The following is a 15,876-nucleotide window of genomic DNA, read 5'->3' on the forward strand; positions in this document are numbered from 1 at the left end:
ATCAATTCCAGTCCACTTCTATAGTATGCTATTAAGTAAAAGAAGCAGCAGTTGCTTGCCGTGTCAGATGCTGGGTTTTGCAGGATGATGAGAGGAGGGTTAGGGAAACACAAAAGACTCAATCACAACTTGTTTGAGCTGGTGGGGGGAAGACTTAAGGATTTTTTTTGTTTTTCTCTCAGCATAGTGAGTCATACCTGCTATTGGAATGAAGTCAGTAAATACTTCTTTTCCTTCCCCTCTCTGATGGTTTATGGAGTGTTGTGTATGGGGAATGTTAAAGTTTGGTCTTCTGGTAACACATGGACTTGGAATCCATGTTCCTGACACTGTCTCTTGGACTACGTGGACTACTTTATCCTACCACTACTCCCTCATGTTAAATTGAGTGCTGGCTATTGTAGGAGTGTTAATAAAGTAAAAAATAAGCTACTAATATTTGCAAGCTATTTGAGATCATTATTTGAAAAATGTTTCAGAAGCACAAATTATTATTTTGAGCATTATTAAAGGATTTGTTATTTTGGATTATTTTTTTAAATGATTTTGTTTAGTTATGAAGCTTCATAGTTGCTTCAGACAACTTTCATCTTTTACATGTTTCTGTCAGCTGTCTGTATTTTTGTCTCAGTCTCAAATTTAAGGGCATCTTTATCACCATATGGGCTCTGCACTTAATGTTCAGTATGGGTAATACTGAGTGGAAGAAAAGCTGTCATCTTCAGAGTTTTCATTTTTATAAATGTATTATAGTGAACCCAATATGTCAGTAACTTTTTCTGAGAAACTCTTTTAGGTATTGAAAACTGAAGGAAGTACAGTTTTAAAAAACTCTCTGAACCCCTTTGCACAGCTTACCTTTCCCTAACTCAGTGTTTATCTGTATATTCCTTCTTACGACACTCTTGTGCATCCTCACAGCCACCCTCTTCATAGTTCCTTGAATGCGTGGGACTTGGTAACCTGTTCTAACTGTATCAAAATGATTTTTCAAATAAACTTTTTATTGGGCCAATTTAGCATGTTAAAAAAAGAAATTTCAGTAAAGTGGCAGGTGGAAAATAACTGGTGTGAGCTTACAAAGGATTAGGTTCAGATCTTTTGAGTTTCTGTAGCTGTAGAACTGTAGATGTTCAGTCCTTTTCAACCAGAGCTCAGGAATTTCCAGTATGCTTTCAAATAACTCTTTGAAAGGAATGATTAATATAAGAATATTTTTCTCCTTCATACTTGTCCAGTAACGTAGTTATACATTTATTATTTATAGGAATGCTAGATCTGAAATTAATGGAACAGCATACTATATTTTTCTTGATTGTTTTTTCTTTTGTGTTTAGTGGAAACCTGGATAAGCAAACAGCATTGGGTAATACGGTTCTACACTACTGCAGTATGTATAATAAGCCTGAGTGTTTGAAATTACTTTTGAGGGGGAAGCCAACTATTGATGTAGGTAAGTTCATTATTTAAAACTAGAGAATAAAGATTTACTAAAATTTCTTTCCACTATTTTAACCAATTTTTATTTATGTCTCACTGTGTTAAGTAAACTTTTAAAAGGAAAAATGAAACTGTGTTAGAAAGATGAAGACTTTGCCGCCAACAAGCCTAAAGGAAACATTTGGTTAAGAAATGGAACTTAAATTCTTAGAAGTTAATAGTGACAAAAATTTTCTAATATGAAATACTAATGGTAAACCCTAGTTTTTCTACAGAGTTGTGTTTCTGATGCATTGTAAGTTTCCTGGAATTTAGGTTTGTTGTTTATATTGTAAAATTAATGTAGTACTTTTATGTTAAAATATTTCAAATGGCTGCTCACATTAATTCCACTCTAGATGTGTGGGGGCTTTGTGTACACAACAGTTAATTCTTCTTTTAATATTAATGTCAGTTGGCACAGTAGCTGATTAGGGAAAGGACTGGCTTTCTCAGCTGCCTTTCTTCTGTTTGCCATCTATGTGTGTGAGATAGGTACAGCAAGTGTTATACCTAAAGCAGCCCATTTTTCATCATGGCTTAGCAAAAGTTTAATCAAAAATAGAGTAACTGTGAGCTGTTTGCTCACACTTAGGATAATCTCTTGTTTACTAGACATTCTCCTTTGCTTGCCATATTTTGAGAGTTAGGAAGGTATTTCATGAATCCAGTTTGTCAGGCTCAGGAGCTAAGTGTCATCAGCATGTCTATAAAATGTTTGCATTCTGTCAGTTCTTGGTATATAGGAGGGAATCTTTCTGAACAGTTGGTGCAAACTGAAGAGTATGAACTTTTATTTCTTCCTTTTTCCTCGGCACCATCATTTTGCTCCACTGCTCAGTAAAAATAAATAAAAACAAAAGTAAAAATAAAGCATAAATTTTAAGATCGTAGCTCAGTGGCAGAAGCCAATGGTTTTCTTGGCCTTTTCATACATCCTTAGAATGCATTGTAATATTATAGTAAGTCAAAGAATTTGATGTGACCTTTTGTATCAGATATGTCCCTAATTAAGAAAATGGGAAAGCTGTCTGAACAAGCTTCAGTGTGTTTATTGGTCCTTCTGTTGAACTCACTCCTAGGTAGATGCCAGAAGGGTGTTCTTACCTTTTCGGGTCGTCTTTTTTTTTTTTTTTTTTTATAATAGGAATTGCATATCTTCTTTAGGCCTTGAAACATCAGGTTTATACTTAAAGGTTGAAAGTTTGGAAGTTAGGTAGTCTCTTAAGCTATCTGTGTGTTAACTTCAGTTAAGAAATACTCTATTTTCATTCTTTTTTGTATTAAAATTCCTGAACCGTATCAGATCTTTCCATACGGAGCCTTCTAGGGATCCTAATTCTTTGAAATTCATAGGCTTTTCTAGATGACTGCTTTGTATTTTATAGAATTCACGACTGGCATTCTATATGTAATACTATACCTAGAAATATTTGCTTATGACACTTCAGTTTGATTGTTTGCAGTTTCCAATCACAGAAATGCTATCCAGTCTGGATATGATGTAGAGCATACTCTGTTCCAGCTCGATGGTATTTACTGCTATACAGTAACAATAAATTTTACCTAAGGTTTGTTCACATAAGGTTGGGGTGTGAGGTTGTTTTTGATTCTTGAGACTCGCTACTGAGCGTCTAGGAAGGATCCCATTAGATGTTATGCCAGAGGACCTCCCAGAGTGCTCAGATATCATCATCTTTCTGATCAGGCATTAATTTAAAATGTAGCACATTTTATAGCCTTTATAAAGATGAAATAGCTAGAAAGCTTTAAAATTATTCTTGTTCAAACATCATCTTAGAATAGGGCTTATGTCTTCAAATTCAGGCTTCAAACTGCTACGTATTAACCAAAGTATAAATGTGCTTGGATCAACATTTCCCTCTTTTTTGTTGTTTTTTTTTTTGTTGTTGTTTTTTTTTTTTTTTTTAATCTTAGAATAGTTTTCTTTTTTTTAAGCTATGTTATCCTGTCTGCTTTTTACTGCTTATTCATGTAAGAGTTTTACTGGCAAAGGAGTTGAGTGGAGTTTCAAATGACTAAATTTCTTTATATTCTCTGCTAGGATGGTTAGGAGGGATTTGGGAACTGTCCCAGCAGATGCTGCTGTTCAGAAAGAACCTGATGATACATGAAATGCATGAGCACTTAGAGTGGAATCTTAAAGCGCTGCAGCTGCTATAGAGTAAATAGATGTTTTTGATCACTTTTAGAAGTTACTCTGCTAAAAACAGTGAAACTTAATGAATTTATTCTTTAGACATTATCAAAGAATCACTCTTTTTTTTTAATTGTTGATTTTGTAGTAAATCAAGCTGGAGAGACGGCTCTGGACACAGCAAAACGAGTGAAAGCTGTCCAGTGTGAGGAACTGGTAAGAACCAGGGGAGAGGGAAAGGGAAGGAAGGCAGGAGGGCAATGTTTACTTCTTTAAAGATGTGATCTACTTAAGATAGCATTACCATCTCAAACTTGGTATTGCTGCCAGCTGACTGTATGCTGATCTGAAGGTCCTACCATAGATGAATATTTTCTAAGTTGAAAACACAATGGTCATTTTCTTTGTAACAGTTTAAGTAAAAGATCTTCTATTGGAAGTACTTAGTTATTTTGACTGGCGTATTTAAAGACCTTGAGTACTGGAGGGTCACATATTTGAATACAAATTAATGCATCATTTGAAGACATTTGAGCTTCATCACCTTAGAAGCTCTTCCTAGAGATATTTCTATCAGGACTACAAAACAACCCCTGAAATATTAAATCTGTCAGGACCTTTTAGATCTGTATCTTCGTTTGATTTTTCCTGCTTTGGTTTTTTCCAGATTATTTAACAGGACAGATAGTTCAGAGATGGTAAAAGTCTATGGAGAGATTTGAAATGACTTGAAATTAAACCTTCGCAAAGGAGAAAGAAGCAGAAGTGTAATGTCTGGTAGTCAGGGCATCAAAAAATGTAGAACAGCAGCTTCTGTGGGTCTTTTTCCCCTCTACTGAATGTGATCAGAGCAAAAACTTTCTGGAATTTTGAGAATGTATGAGGGATGTTAACAATGCCACTCAAGAAAATTATTGGTATTCAAGAAATAAAGGTGTTAGAGTTGAAGGATTTTTCCCAGGTACTCTTCTGAAGCAGTTAAGCAGAAATGAAGATTCTACATCAGACTGACAAGCTTGTTTGTTCTTAACCTCTCACTAGCATGCATTTAGTAGGCAAGTGATTTCAGTTACTATCAAGGGATTAAAAAGTCTAAGTAATGTGGCAGTTGCACATTCAAGACAAAACCAGAATAATTTACAAAACATTTGTCACTTGCTGCTTAATTCTATTTCTCAGAACTTTTTGGCCTCATTTTGATGATCCAAGGAGGATATCTACATTTTCTCTGCAGCTGGTAATATTAATACGTTTCCTTTGACAATTGAAAGGTCTTGTTATGTATTAATTATTGCATAATCAGGAGAGCTTGTCCTTCACAAACCAGAATAATTTTCCATATTTCTGGGAATGTAAGTCAACATTTTGCTATGGTTGATAAGGTGGTATTCTCACTGTCTTCGGTGTTACTCCCATGTCTGCTCTGTAAGTACTGTTTCCAGTGTGTTCAGTATTCTGTGAGCTGAAAAACAGATCAGCTGTGCAACACACAATTGGTATTTATTGCTTTTTTTCTTTGCAGTATATATTTAATAAAGTAGCATCTGCCATTATTGTGGACCAACTGACTGTGTTGTGGAACAAACAAAAACAAGGGGATGTTATCACTGAACTTATCTAGCAGTTAATAGCTGTAGTTATTGTAGTCAAAATTCCACTAATACATCACTGATTATTTCAGTTAACTGTTATAGAGCATTTACACTTTTTCTCTTTTTTTCATTTTTAAAGAAGAAAATAATTTCTGCATTTTTCTCAGAAGTGGCAATGTGATAAGGTTAAGAGTAAGAAGGAAATATGAGTGAGCATATTGTTTACCTTGGGCAACAAAAAAGTACAAAATAAATATCTAGATGTTTGAAATATAGTAGATGTACTAAGCGAATTTCTGTTGCATAGCTGGAGTCTTAACTGTCTAGTTAAATTCAATTTCAGCTCAAGTGGGTTCATAAATACTTACGTTACAGATTGAAAATACTTTCTTCCTTCCAAATTTTATTTTGGGAAGATGGTTAAAGGCTCTCCTGCATGAACTTGTATTAAGTAGACTACATTTCAAAGGTTATGAAGGAATAAAAAATGATGGGAATTCTAATCATTGTAAAGGAGAATTTATCTCCTCAAAATAACCATGAACTGCAGTTTTCTTTTTTGTTGATCATTGAAGTAGTAGATTTTTAAAGAATGATAATACCTTATTTGGGCTGGCAATGTAAAAGGATTTTGTGCATAAGACACGTTAGCCTTATCCAGTGAGAGGGTGGGAAATATTTAAATAAATGATAAATACCTTTTATTTTGATTCCAACACAAGGATTATGATTTTGGAGGGGTATTCAGTTGTTAAGTACCAGAATTTTTAAATAGGTTTTGCCTTTCCATTTTGGAAAGGAGGTCTCCGGATGCATTCAGCTTTTGTGCTTCATGTCATCTTTACAAGTGCTTGTCAAACATGGCAACTTCCCTTTTTGCCTTTTAGCTGTTTCTCTATACCTCAAATAAATAAAGGATTTTCGTGCAATTGCCCTGAAATTGTTTCTTTTTAATGTCTGGAAACATCTAAATATTTCAGTTTATTGCTTGCTGTTATAACACTAACTTCATTGACACCAAAGGAACAGCAAATATTTTAACAAGAGTTGTTATTTCTTTCAGCTTTCTCAGGCTAAGTCAGGAAAGCTAAATCCACACGTCCACGTAGAGTATGAATGGAATCTTCGGCAGGAAGAAATCGATGAAAGTGATGATGACTTAGATGATAAAGTAAGCGTATATTTCTGATATGGCTTTGCACAAAAACTGTCACCATTTCTGTTCTGTGGAAATGAATGGAAATTAGAGACTCAATTTAACCTATTTTTTTTCTTATGGACTTTTTTGGGGTGGGGAAAATCTAGTTTTGAGGCCTGTATTAAAGACTGCCAAAGATCTTTTTAATGCACTTTGTCAACCTATTTATTATGGACTTGAGTTTCAGAAGTTTTAGAAGATATACAATATACTGTAAATCAGTAAATGTAGATTACTTTGTCATTTTATTCCCTTCTGAATTCTAGGCTGTTCATTTTTAGCTGGAAGAAATCCAAAGCTTACATTCTTATTTTTTCCATAAATTAATTAAAAACCTAGTTGTTGAATCAGTTAACTCTACTTTTTAAAAACTGTGCTTTGCACTTTATTCCTGATTAAAAAAAAGAAGTAATGGAAAGAGAAAACTTGAGGGCAGAGGAGCCATTCTAAAACATGTGAAAACTTAGCTTCAGTGTCCTACTTTAGCAAGTTAGTTAATTACTTTGTGCTCTGTTTCTGAAATAAATGGGAATACACCGTTACTGCTTTTCATGGGTGCTGTAGAAAGAAATGTGGTCGATTTTTAATTTTCTGTGACACTTGGGACTGAAAAATTCAGAAACCCAAATAATTTACATATCCTCAAGGACGGTAGGAAACAAAATGGTTATCTGTGCTAGGAGCCTCAGGAGGATGACTAATGCTGTATTGTAATAGCCTGCCTGAACCAGAGCTGCAATGAAATGGATTGTGCTCTGTACGCATCAGTCAAAAATTGCTGTTTCTTCAAAGAGCAATTATATATATGTTTATAAGAAGATGCATACTACTGAATATATTGCTAGTTCAGTCACCAAATAAATCTGAAGTGTCAAAGTAGTTATTTTTAGTATGCATTAATGGGGTAGTGCACTTGATCTTTGTGGATAACTGGTCTGAGTAAAGAGCTATTTGAACTGAAAATTGCTCTTATAATCTAAACATTTTACTATGCTTTTATTAATATATTAGTATATTATTATTGTATGTCTACTGCTTTAAGAATAAATCAGACTTTGTATACGTGATTTGTTGATGCTACAGTCTTTATTCTTTGGTTACACAGGAGAGGATCTTTCAGGTTGTATCTCTGAGAAAGGGAGGAATGTGGGCTTATTTGTCCAATAAAGAAAGAAATTATGCTCGCGTTCTCTAGAATATGCTGTTATATTCTTTCCCAAACATATTAATATTTAGACAGCTGTATAATATATTTGTTCTTCTATTCACAGCCTAGTCCTATAAAAAAAGAAAGATCTCCAAGACCCCAAAGTTTTTGTCACTCTTCAAGCATTTCTCCCCAAGACAAAATGACTCATCCTGCATTTAGCACTCCTAGAGACAAGCAAAGACTCTCCTATGGAGCTTTTACCAATCAAATTTTTGCTTCTACAAGCACAGATTCACCCACTTCTCCAACTGCAGACGCTCCTCCTCTTCCTCCTAGAAATGCTGGCAAAGGTAAGTCTGTCTTTAAGCTGTGCTTGCAAGCAGTAATTTTTCCAGTTGTCCTTCCTTTAACCAGGTGCATTACAAAGTTTCAAGATGTAGCATGTTTTTCTTACTGCCTTGATGCAGTAATATGGTACAATACATGTTCAAAACTTAAAAAAAAAATCGGGTGGAGACACAACACTTTGTAATGGATTCATAACAGTGTACATGAATGGGTGAAAAAATAAAGTAATGCTCTGCTAAATAAGAGTTGGTTCATTTTATGTAGAAAGTCTCTTCATATTTTGGAGAAGCATTTTTAAGCATTTACAGTCACAAAAATACGAGTGTTTTAGAAAAAGTCTGATTGCGTGTAGCACTATACAGTGATGTGCTGTGTAGTGTCTGGCAGAGAGGGTGATGGAACAAAGCTTTGGAGGAGAGGAGCTGCAAGAAGACTCCCTCTCCTTGCAGTCTGTGTGCAAAAAATAAAATACCAGAATGATCGGTGAAATGCTAAACAGGTTGGTATTAAAGTTCCTTCCTTTTCAGTGCATCAAGGCTCCCCTCTTCCATTTTGGTGAGTGCCAGAGGTGTGTAAAGGCAGAGAAAATACCAAGCCTATTGCTAGATAGTTTACAAGTCGCTTATGCTGTGAAGATATAAACATCACCCATTCTTCCCTGAGTGAAACAACCCTTTGCTCTTCTAAAATTATCCATAAGGAAGGTTTGTGCTACAGTTCATTCAGTTTTGCAATCTACGTTTAGTTGAAGTGAACAAGATTATTTTTCTTCTTACTCATAGTGGTTGACACTCTTGGTAGTGCTTGAAACTTATTTCCATATGAAACTTAACTGTTGCAGCTGTAGTGGAAGGCAGTTATTTGACCTAGATAGCTATAAACTTCAAGTTTAGAGGATGTATTTATGGAACAAAACCTATTACTTTACTATAATTTGTGCAAATGGACTTTTCAGGAAAAAAACCCAAACCACTTAATCTTTTCTTTTTTTTACTTAATATAGAAATAGCCAAATTGTGTTTTTACAGTACACTTGTTAGAAAAAACTTTAGTCGTGGTGAGGGCTGCAGTATAGTTTAAGGCTTCAGCAGTTGTGCTGAAGGATGCTTCCTTTTCTTATCACTGCTTTAACTTCATATTTCATTTCCTTAACTGGTAGTTAACTTTGTTTTCAAAAATGATGAGGACATACTCTCAGTAAAAGGGACAGAACTGTCTGTTTTTACATGGTTCAGATGCTGTGCTTAAGAACTACTGTTCCACCATCAGTCTTTGTCATGTACTGGCAACTTTCAGATGAATCCCTTGGCTCTCTTGTTTAAACAGGTTTGTTTTCCGTTAGGAGGCAATGCGAGTTTGCCAGGGTATGCGATTTTCACATGAGATTTCATAATCCACGATTCTTTATATCAGTTTCATTGGGGACTCATTTGTATTCCTTGTAACGTTGCTGTGTTGACCTTTCTGCTTGCATTACAAAATTATAACTTTTTCCTTCCTTTCCACTATCTTCTTTACATGCTCTGTCTAACAGTCTGCTACTGATGGTCTGTTGTCAGACACACTATACTGGCTTAGATGTTCCTTCAGCCTGGCCCAGGAAACTTTTTTTTATCATAAATTGCAAGGCTTGGAAACTAATTGTGAATTCAGTTTCCTTAAGAAGGTTAAGGAGCTTGTATCCATCTGTACACTGCTTAGTATGTTGTCAGCTTCCAGTGGATTATAATTGAACGTTATTTCTTTGTTATTATATAGTGTAGCTCTCATACTTACTCAGAAAAAATGTCTTTTTCTCCAGGAAGGGGAATATTTATGTGCCTATTTCATTCTAAGTATGTATTCAAGTTTCAGAAATATCAGGCATTTTCTTAGGTGTTCCTGCAAACTCCTAGACAAGTAAATCGATGCAACACCAATGCTACTTGGAAAGAAATGAAGCGTTGAGTTCTTGTGTGTTTTCATGTCGAGGATTATGCAAAAGAAATCCATATTTATATTATAACAAAATAATATATTATCCCCACATACAGAGCGCTATTGCCTTCTAATGTAACTAACTGCTTCATCAGAGTGGAAAATGCCAGATTCACAGTGTATGTCTGAGAGAGAAGTTGAATGGAACTACTGTTACATTATAGTCACTAGGTTTCTCTGATTCAAACATGCCAGAATTTTACAGTCTGTGATGATGCTGGGTTTTGGTTGATTTCCATTGAATAATATTGTAAAGTTTTTAATCATTATTAGAAGTTTCCATTAAATACATGTCTTTGTTACAGGAATAATTTAACAGACTCAAAAGAACAAGGGAACAAAATGACAAATGCATAGAACATTCATCAGTGTGGAGAAGTCACTCTAGAAACATCATGGCAGATGCACTTATGCTTCATTATAAACTGTGCTGCACCTTGTTATCTCCTCCCCCTTCTAGCTCTCAAACAGATTGTTTAAAAGAAGGACTAGTAGAGGCTCTCCACTTCAAATAAGACACTGGTGACACATCTTAATTCTGAAACAGTCTGAGATAATTTTGTTTCTGGAGGGGAAAAACAAGAAATCCTTTAGAATTTATATGCTCTTTTGAGATTAGTAGTAATAGAGTATATCCTTTACATCAAATTTTAACATACAAGCTTACTTATTAAATCCTTTTTTGTTAGAAAAGTTTTCTACCTATTTAAGATTCTATGAAAACAGCATTGTATTTTGTGCTGTTTCCTAAATAACAAGAGTAAGAGCAGCATTGAATCCGTAATTAAGCTTACCATCTGTCCCTAAATGTAATCTGATGTGTGAGGCCCCAGCAGGTACCATGGAACCCTGTTAGAGCACAGAGACAGTCTGTAGGGAGTGGATAGCTGGTGGGATCCATATTTTAGAAGGAGGCAGAGGATTAAGATAAAATTATTTTCCAAAACATGTTGTATATTTTAACAAAACACCTCCCTGTAGCCCTCTGTGAGCTGGTTTCATTTGCCTGTGAAGTTCCTTGGTAGCAAGTTTCCATGGTGTTTGCTGAGATGCTACAGTGGACTTGAAGCCTTCAAGTCTGAACTTTGTGTTGGGGAGAGAAGGTAAGTTTAGAGCAATTTACATAATGCACACTACTCCTGCCCATGCTTTTAGTGCACATGGTGTCTAAAAATTAGTTTGTTTCATCATTAAAATTGTATAGGTACAATCGTTGGAGGACATGTATATGGGGATTTTTTTTTTAAGTTTCTCCATACATCATTACAATGGAAGTACAGATTTTTCAGTTTGACTTCACAAAATATTCTTTAAAATGCTGGAACATTAGTGTATTCTACTCTAAACCATCTTACTTTCTGCTGTCTCAGCCACAGATATAGTTAATTCTAATAGAATGAAAAGTACAGAATTAGTACAATAGCTGCATAAACCAGCCACTGGATGCCTTGTCCAGTAGTTTATGTAAGGTTATTCAGGTTCAACTTGTGTTGTCACTCAAGTCTTTAGTCTGTAATATTCTGAAAATCTTCTCCATTAGTCTTTTCATCTTACACCTGCATTATGGCTCCAGACATCTAGCAGGTGTTCTGCCAGTTTTTTTACAAAAAGCTTTAAAAAAAAAAAAAAAATCAACATTTAAGTAGTTGCATGACTCAGCACAGTAACTAAATAAACTTTTGCACAACCTTAATTGCAAATCCAGTGGTGAGGGCAATGTTGCTAACTTGTTATATAGAACTGTTAGGCAATCTAAGCCAGTTTTCCTTGATTTTAGCTGAAAGCTAATTGATTTTTAATAGTTTTGCCTATTTCTCTCATGGGATGAACACAGAGGTTAAGGATCAATTTTATGCAATAAAATGAAGTTTGGATCTTCAGTACAAGCTTGCACATTTTACACTCTCTTTCACAGCTCTAATGTTAGGTACATAAAGCAAAGGCACTTCCTTTTGTGGTTCCAGTCCACTGATACTGCAGATACCATGTCATAAAATCTGCCTTCTTCACTTGATCAGACCCAATTTCTAAACAAATTAGCTTATTTGCATGTAGTAACTTTTAGAATTTGTCTGACTGCATTGCTCACAGGATTGGAAATCTTCTCAAGTCCACTAAACCACTTTGTTCATACACCAGCATTATCATTTCAGCTTTGGTGATTTTTCTGTCATTGGCATCTGCATCAGGGCACTATCTGGAGAGCAATTATACAGGACTCCATTTCTGTTTTGTTACTAACAACCTAAGCATATTTCACCTTTTCTGACAGAAGAGTATTGTCATTCTCCTATCATCCAAGTTGTTAGCATGTCCCTTCCCTGTACCTTTGCTGTTTAAATCAGTTTTCTTAAGTACAGCTGACTGGAAATACAGCATCAAAACTTTGCTGTTTCTGCTGGAAATACTTTACCAAAACATTATTTCCTACTATTTATTTTTTCATGGTTGCATCATACAGGCATTACACAGATAGTCTCTACTGCCATTTTTAACCAGAGTCCCTAATTTAAAGTACAAATGTTTTAGTATACTGTTGTATTTAACCTAATTTCTCCTACTTCAGCCTTTGAGGTTATCCTGTTTCTTCGGTTGATTTTGAATGCTTGTACGGCTCTGTTGCATACGCTTAAAGAATTCTTTTTTAAATTTTCATATAAATGTGTTGTAGATTTTAGTTAAATAATAGTAGTTATCCCACTCAAACTCTGTGTTGTTTTTTTTTTTTCTTGGTACCATAATAGGAAAGGAAGGTTGACAACTGTTGATTTCATGTGTCTTTTTATATTTGTGCGTTGACCCAAAATACAACATTCTTTAATATAAATCTTGGCTTTTTTTATAAACAGGACTTTTTTTAGCATTAATTATAAAATATACTTCAGATACTAATGCTGAATCAATGTATATTCTTAGATTTCTTGTTCAGAGTGTTCATGATAATTTTTTCTTTAATTAAGGGTCTTATTTTCAGTACTGAAGATAGATGATCTGAAGAAAAACAAACTAAAGAAGGCTTTTAGTAATAACTGCAGTAATGTTACTCATAAGAATGTTGAAAATAAATACACTTATTAATGAAAATACTGTTTTTAATATAAACACCTTCCTTTGCAGTACCCGTTCTGCCATTAACTGGAATACTGTTTTTTCCAAATCTCTCATTAAGTGGTAAAAAATAAATACAAATGTGAGGCTTTTACACTCTAAACCCACTATTTGTTGAGTGGATATTAACAGCTTTGCATGGTTCCACAATTCACAAATTAATAGATAACTCTACTAACTGCACAAAATCTGAAGGGCAATGCACTGTTAATTGTAGACTTTTTCCAGTTATTTACCTTAGTACAATAAATTTGAGATTTGGTCTATTTGCACATGAGTGTGATGCTTGTAATAAGAAAAAGTAGTAGAAGATGACAGCAGCTTTACTGAAAGCAACTGCTCCCAGATAACTGAAGAAGATAGAGCCCCATGGAAGCAATTATTTTTTAAAATCTAGGTCAAGTTTTTTGTGTGTTTTTTTTTCTTTTGTGAGGAAAATGATTTACATGAAATGTCAACTTCGCAACTAGGTGAGAAATCATCATTAAGATGATTGTGGAGTAAAAATGGTTAGCTTGCTGCCAGTTAGAATCAGAAGATATCTTTGATCTAGAAAAATAACTGATTATTACTTAAAAATATCTGGCTGGCCCTGCATAATTAAAAATACCGTGTAAGAATTTTTTTGAGATTTTTTGTGTGTGTGTATATATATTATGTAATACAAAGTATTTTATAATAATTTTACCAACACTTCATACATCATCAGATCATCATAGTATTTCACCAGTTGTTTCCATAAATTGATTTAGATTCCACAGTGCTTCCCGCATTAGCTTTATTCAAAGCATGATGTAACTTTATACCTCTTTCTGAAAAGATGTTTTAAAGTTTTCCTTTATTTTCTGTTTATTTCAAAGTAGGTTATTTTGTATTTCAGCCATCTAATCATTAGTATGTGACTTCTAAATTCATATTTACTCCTTCCATATAGGAAGAAATGTTCAGTTTGAAAAGATGGTCTTTTTAAATACCTTAACACCTTTTCCCTGGAGCTGTTACATGTCATGTGAACTTTTGACAGCTGTTAACTGATAATGTTTTTCAATTCTTCTGTAATGGCTGGAAATATACTACTAGTGTGAAATATAAAAAAAATACTTCCATATAACTACATTTCAAGAATTTTTAATCCTACTAAATCTTATTTTTATAGAGAAGGATTCTTCATTTTATTGACAATAAAAAGTACAAATTTTATTTCATGTCTGAAGTTTTATTTTTGCGATAAGCACATAATACTATTTCAATGCATTTCCTCCACTTGTTTTTTTTTTCCCTTTAAGACAAGTTTGAACCATTTGTCACTTGTGACAGGGCCGGGGACCTTGCCTTGTAGCGTTTAGTGGGAAGGTTGTAGTGCAGTACAAAGATCAGGACACTAGGTGGTGGTAGGACAGAACCTCTGCAGTGTTGGGCTTTCGCTCCTGCAGACATTTTGGAAGTGTGTAACTCCTTTTCGAGATGTCAGGACAAGAGAAAAATGCTGTACTGACTTTCTGTCTGTGTTTTCTACGTGCTTTAAAAATAATGTTACTGTTAACACAGGATATTGAATTTTCGTTTCCCCCTTACCACTCCTAGATATACTGTGATTTACAATTTATAGAACAACTTTTGATTCATTTTTATTTGAACAACCTGAAGAATTTATAACTTGCGGAAGTCTGGGGGATTGTCAGTCAGAACTTAGTATGAGAAGTTTTTTACTTTTGCTGGCAGAAACATTTCAGTGCATGGTTCAAATTGGCTTGCTTTTTTAAGCTCATGGAAGAAATTAAAATGAGAAAGGATACAAGTTGGGGAACAGTCATTAATTTGCACTAATATTAAACTGCTTGTCAGTTAATGGTTTTGTGAACTTGGAAGTAAATTGAGAGGAACAATCGCAATATATATACTTTGATTTACAAGAGTAAGCAATTAATGGAAAGCCAGGCCCAAAATACCTCCTGGGGCTGTGGTTGAGAGATTCTCCTGAGCAGCAAAAGGCCTTCCAGGATTGAATCTGGAAGAAAATAGATTGAATCGTTAACTCATTATGGGCAGTTTTATTAATCTTTTCTTTGGGGTTAAGAAGGAAGAGGAAGGTCACCTTCAGAAAATACATGGCAAATGTATACATGGGTATAGGATAATTGAAGTGACTTTTTTCAATGTTTACTATTTCACCTAAGGAATTTTAGCATATTATTATTTACAGATTTTGATACTTTTATGATGTATAGTAATTTGGGAAAGAATGCAGACTTTGGTAATTTTCAGTTTACCTGTAGAGACTTTTTAGAGAGGCAGCTGTAGTTCTGTGTGAAGGTTAGGGTACAAAACTGATTAACAAAATGAATATTTTTGCTCAAATACTGTTCTAATTAGTTAGGTTTTCAAAAATAGGCAAGTTGATTCTATAGTGTTACAGAAAATATGTGATGATAAACTTAAAACTTGTTACAAATAAACTTTGCTTTTAAAATTTGTTGTCAATTTTTGACATTTATCCAGAGCCTATGATGGTAAAGCTCTCTTGCACGCAAAACATACTGCAAGATCATGACTGCAGTGAAGTGTTATTTGTTGGTTAGATTAAAACCCAAACCCCAACAACAAAACCCTTAGAGCTGTTCTAATGTAGAACTAATTTAGATAAGTGTTACAAGTGACTTCTGGTTGACTTGAGCAGTTGTCCCCTCACTGCATGTTTGTGCCCTGCACTGCCTGCTTCCTTGAGCCTCTTAATAAAGACATTTTTGAAGGTAAATGGTGAAGTTGATTAGGGAAAATTCTTGTCTTCCCTCTGGGTTGTTTTGTCTTTTAATCTGTATCTGTTCCCATATTCTGTAAAACATGCATTGTATTGAATAATACCTGT

General features: G+C 34.4%; 1 protein-coding gene across 6 annotated transcripts in view; it reads left to right on the forward strand.

Annotated features, from left to right (window-relative positions):
- Window positions 1–15,876, forward strand: part of ASAP1 (ArfGAP with SH3 domain, ankyrin repeat and PH domain 1) — a 185,008-nt gene that overhangs the window by 151,837 nt on the left and 17,295 nt on the right. For all 6 annotated transcript variants that reach the window (XM_074898426.1, XM_074898430.1, XM_074898431.1 and 3 more), the window contains 4 exons: window positions 1,338–1,453; window positions 3,786–3,853; window positions 6,293–6,400; window positions 7,699–7,927. In XM_074898426.1, the coding sequence (XP_074754527.1) occupies window positions 1,338–1,453; window positions 3,786–3,853; window positions 6,293–6,400; window positions 7,699–7,927 (521 nt within the window). The remainder of the gene's footprint in view (window positions 1–1,337; window positions 1,454–3,785; window positions 3,854–6,292; window positions 6,401–7,698; window positions 7,928–15,876) is intronic.

The sequence above is a fragment of the Athene noctua genome, chromosome 2, assembly GCF_965140245.1.
Source record: "Athene noctua chromosome 2, bAthNoc1.hap1.1, whole genome shotgun sequence".
Lineage (NCBI taxonomy): Eukaryota > Metazoa > Chordata > Aves > Strigiformes > Strigidae > Athene > Athene noctua.